Raw genomic sequence first — 4,959 nt, 5'->3', positions numbered from 1 at the left:
CCTAGTTTGATTTGCTTACACTCTTTGTACCTTCGTTGAATAGTCATACTTATTAGAAAAATCCTCACAGCTACTAAGAGGATAACACATGGAAAAAAAAAAAGAAAGCTATAGTCGGTAAAACTTCCGTTGATGGGAGGGAGCATCCCAATCCATTGTACCACTTGCTCGAGTTGGAGGTCAGGTAAAAGAATGTGCCAATCCAGTCAGTCAACTCGGGGGCCACATGAAATTCACGAGCACCTCTCCATCATATATCGACAACAGGAAGCATCGTGCTCTTTACAATGGGAGTTTGGGACCTACGAAGTTTGGTGAGCCGTGATCCGGCGCACCGTAATGTTTACTCCATGGCCTCACTACTTTTCTAACACTTGATAATTGGCAACAGTAAAAATGTACGATACGAATATGCCGTCTGAATCTTTCCAGCCCAACATAGTGTTGGGAATGTAAACGTCAACAGTCGCACGACTTTATGTCTTCTCATCTCTTTCTCTTCATATGCGTGTTTACATTGAGTATACACCGATGTAGCCTTCAGAAATTGACAATAGATATAACCGGATTTAAAGAAGAACTGTTATAATTTCATGTATTATACATTTTGTCTTAGTTTTCGATTGCTGTTTTAGCTGTGTCAATTAATCATATCTGCTTTTTAAAACTCAACAAGTGGTGGGGTGATCACAGAGTCATCTTTGCAACTCTTTATCTATAAATACCACCCAATTCCTACTCAAGTGCCCAAACATTTCCTTTCACTTTGTTGGGTTTCCTGACATTGCCTACACAAACATACATTCTATTATACCTAGTCTGTTGGGTTTGAAGTAGAGATGATTAGGATTAGCCAGCCTTTTGGTGTTATCTTCTTGTTAATCTTCTCTCTCTTTGCCTGTGCTAGTGGAGGGCACAAGAGAAAGAGTTTGAGAAATGCGAGCCCTAACTTTTTGGAGCATGCGTGCAATACCACGCTGTATCCAGAAGTCTGTGTCTCGACCCTGCGACCTCATGAGTATTATGAAGCATCTTTGAAATCAGGGATTCGTGTTATGAAGGACATGGCCGTAGTTTCGGTTAAGATCAGCCTCGAGGAAGTTAAGAAGTTAACCGTTGCAGCTTCTTCTCTGGAGTCAGTAATGCTGAGCTCGGGTCATGAAGAAATGAAGCGTGTTCATGCAATTAAGGAGTGTGAGATGCTGTTCAAATATACGGTGGGGCAATTAAACGAGTCGTTGATATTGCTGAGCTATAAATCGGGAGATCAGCCATGGGGGAAAGAGCAGGCGGATGATGTGCAGACGTGGCTTAGCGCTGCAATAACTGATCACGTCACATGCATTCAAGGATTCAAAGGAGCTGAAGACGAATATGCGGAATCTGTGAGAAATGTTACGAAAGTGGTCAGTAATTCGCTTGCAATTGTCAACAGTCTTCCCGTGGGAGTTGGTAATTCTCCCGGCAAGAACAAGCGCCGCCTTTTATCTGAGGATGGTGATTTGCCCAGATGGATGTCTTCGAGTGACCGGCGGCGGCTTCTTCAGACGGCTGGCGGCGTGAGAGCGAATGTGGTGGTGGCGAAAGACGGGACGGGGAATTACAGGAGCATCTCGGAAGCCATTAAAGCTGCTCCTAGTTTGAGCAATGGGCGTTATGTTGTTCATGTCAAAGCTGGAGTTTACCAAGAAACGGTGAAGGTGTACAAAGACAATATCATGCTGGTTGGTGATGGGAAATACGCTACCATTGTTACGGGGTCCAATCATGGCGTTATACAATCCGTAGCTACGTTCGGTACTTTACTGGTTTTCCTAATTGCTCTCTCTCTCGACCTTTTTTTCGCAAAAGTTTTGGGTCCCAGGGACAAATTTTTTTTGCTCTTAAGTCATTTTTAGAAATTGATGTTTATAATCTGAAGATTCTTACGGTTCAGTTTTTCAGTTAAATTTCCTTTAATGAAAATGAATGGTCTATTTATCATTCATTATGTCTTAGATGCTGGTGTTTATAAAAATGAATTATTCTTTTAGTACTTTTCTATTTCATATATGTTCTTTTATCGAAATCTAAGGGATGCTATTTTCACTGAACCATGTTTAAACATGAAGTTTCTTTTTGTATTATTATTTTGATTTAATTGGACTAATATTACTTTAATTCAATTGAAGTGCAATTATCCGTTGCTTATGGTTACAAGTGTACATCATCACTTTTAAAGAGAGATTTCTTTTCAATACAATTCTAGTTCTAACATGTTTAATCCTAGAGTGCCACACAAAATTACCTTTACTTGAGCACGCTTAATCATCAAGATTCCCTCAGCTCTAGCACTCTGATACAACAAAAACAGTATATAGGAAAAAAAATCTGGATTTCTACAAACCTTGGTTTAGCCAAATCAAGGTTTTGTATATCTTCATTCCAATTTTTGAGATTTTACTGAAATCGTTTGTTTCATTCGGAAGATGCGTGTGAAGACACATTTTTATGCATAAGCTTGGAGTTGAAGGCAAATTTCAAATAGTAGTCCAATCTATTTTTTTTACTCCTTAAAAAACAAAACCAAGTTTTGATTTTCAATTCTTACTTTTTTTAAGAAGTTGGAAAACCTAGTTTTGAGGCAAAATTGGAAGTCCTGTATGCTAATTCCATTTTGCAAATTTTGAACCAAACGCACAAATTTTCAAATCCGAGTTTTGAAAAAACCAATTCATGTCATCTTCCAGGAACCAAACGGACCCTTCGTGGAATTTAAAAAACCCAAATTTCTACAAACCTTGGTTTAGCCAAATCAAGTTTTTGTATATCTTCATTCCGATTTTTGGGATTTTACTGAAACCATTTGTTTCACTCGGAAGATGCATGTGAAGACACATTTTTATGCGTTAGCTTGGAGTTGAAGACAAATTTCAAAAAGTAGTGTTTTTACACTCCTTAAAAAACAAAACTAGGTTTTGATTTTCAATTTCTATTTTTTTTAAGAAGTTGGAAAACCTGGTTTTGAGGCAAAATTGGAAGTCTCGTATGCTAATTCCATTTTGCAAATTTTGAAACAAACGCACAAATTTTCAAATCCAGGTTTTGAAAAAGCCAATTCCTGTCACCTTCGAGGAACCAAACAAATTAGTTATCATATAGTGTTTTCAATATTACTCAAATTCAATCATACTTGACCATAGAATTTATCAAATTACTATGCACGCTTAACTTTATGTTTTTTGTCCATATGAATTTTCTCAAATATATTTATTTGTGAAGTTTCTTTTAGACTCCAGCATATGTAATCATTCAAGTTATCCCAATATTACACCAAGTCAAACTTATTTAACTATAATCTTTTTTCCTTCTTCTTTAAGTTGACTGCAAATTTCTCACTAATAATAGAAGTGGATAGGTGAAGTCTTTCGGTCTCTTATAAAATTTCTAGTGATTCACTTCCTATCACCTAAATGTCAACAATTTATTTTAATACAAAATAAAAAGAGTCTATATAATTAACTACCCAATAAATTTAATTAAGAAAATACAAGACCAAAATTTTACATATCTTAATTTTACAAGAAAATTTATTTATTAGTACTCACCTTGTATAATATTTCAATAATTCAAGATTTAAATAGTCAAAATTGATTTATTTTTTGGAAAGTTAATTTTCTTGTTATGACCAATCAATAGAGCTTTCATTGACTAAGCATTTTCCTGTCGGTGGGTGCAGCCGCTACAGGAAAGGGATTCATAGCGCGAGACATGGGATTCGACAACACGGCAGGAGCAAGCGCAGGGCCATCCGTTGCACTTCGAGTATCATCAGACCGCTCGGTATTCTACCGGTGCAGCATAAAAGGCTACCAAGACACGCTCTACGCCTACTCCCAGCGCCAGTTTTACCGGGAGTGTGACATTTCCGGCACCGTGGATTTCATCTTCGGCGATGCCTCCGCCGTCTTCCAGAGCTGCAACATTTTGTCGCGCAAGCGGCAGACGAAGCCGAATGTGATTGTGGCGCAGGGAAGGAGCGACCCGAACCAGAACACGGGGTTCTCGATCCACAACTGCCAGGTGTCGGCGGAGTCCATCCAGACATTTCTCGGGCGGCCGTGGATGCCATACTCTCGCACGGTCATCATGCAGTCCTTCTTAGACGCCAACATCGATCCCGCCGGTTGGACCGTCTGGATTGGAAACTACGGATTGAACACTCTCTACTTTGCGGAATACATGAATTCTGGGCCCGGTGCGGCTCTTTCAAGGCGGATCAGGTGGCCTACGTTTCATGTCATTACGGATGCAGCGGAAGCCGCCAAATTCACTGTTGCGCAGTTTATTTCTGGGAATTCGTGGCTGCCTTCCACTGGCGTTGCATTCCAGTCTGGTTTGCTCCGCTGACATTATTAAAGATCCTCATGTAGCTTCTCTCCCTACTGTGGTCCTTCTGCTTTGCAATATCAACTTAGCTCTGCCGACACTAAAAAAGATAAAGAGAAGGAATAAGGCTTGTGATATGATTATGTGCTGTCATTTCTGATTCTCATGTCAAATGTCTTGCACACAATTATATCTCTACAAGATATTAACAGTATTCTTATGGGCTCTAGTTGCATTTTTTTAAATTGGAAGTTGTAATAGAAATGTTATCTTTCATTAATATGTTTATGGGTTTTTGGTCAATTGATGAAGTTGAATGGATTCAAATGAGCTCATAAATGTGAAAGATTTAGAGTTCATAACAAATTGAACTTAAGCCTAAATTTATTATTATTATTATTTATTATGCTTAATTTTTATTATTTATTGGGTTTAAGTAAATTCGAATTTAAGATCAATTTGGCAAGAGCCTACAACACAACGGTAAATTGTGAGTCTCTAACAGTTCTTTGGTTCAAATCTACTTGAACTTAATAAATAATAATAAATAATCACAATACATAATAATTAATCTTGCCTTTGGCCTCTTAC

General features: G+C 38.2%; 1 protein-coding gene across 1 annotated transcript; it reads left to right on the top strand.

Moving 5' to 3' along the window:
• Nucleotides 1-717: 717 nt before the first annotated feature.
• LOC149576117 (pectinesterase 2-like) lies at nucleotides 718-4,671 on the top strand. Its single transcript, XM_089816367.1, has 2 exons — nucleotides 718-1,797; nucleotides 3,719-4,671. The coding sequence occupies exons 1-2, from the start codon at nucleotides 840-842 to the stop codon at nucleotides 4,387-4,389; spliced, it is 1,629 nt and encodes a 542-aa protein (XP_089672493.1). The 5' UTR covers nucleotides 718-839; the 3' UTR covers nucleotides 4,390-4,671.
• The last annotated feature ends 288 nt before the right edge of the window (nucleotides 4,672-4,959 follow it).

Source organism: Cupressus sempervirens, chromosome 1 (assembly GCF_028749045.1).
Source record: "Cupressus sempervirens isolate cs-2001-9-10 chromosome 1, ASM2874904v1, whole genome shotgun sequence".
NCBI classification, from domain to species: domain Eukaryota; kingdom Viridiplantae; phylum Streptophyta; class Pinopsida; order Cupressales; family Cupressaceae; genus Cupressus; species Cupressus sempervirens.
The sequence above is the reverse complement of the archived record's forward strand: the minus strand, read 5'-3'. Positions and strand labels throughout refer to the sequence as shown.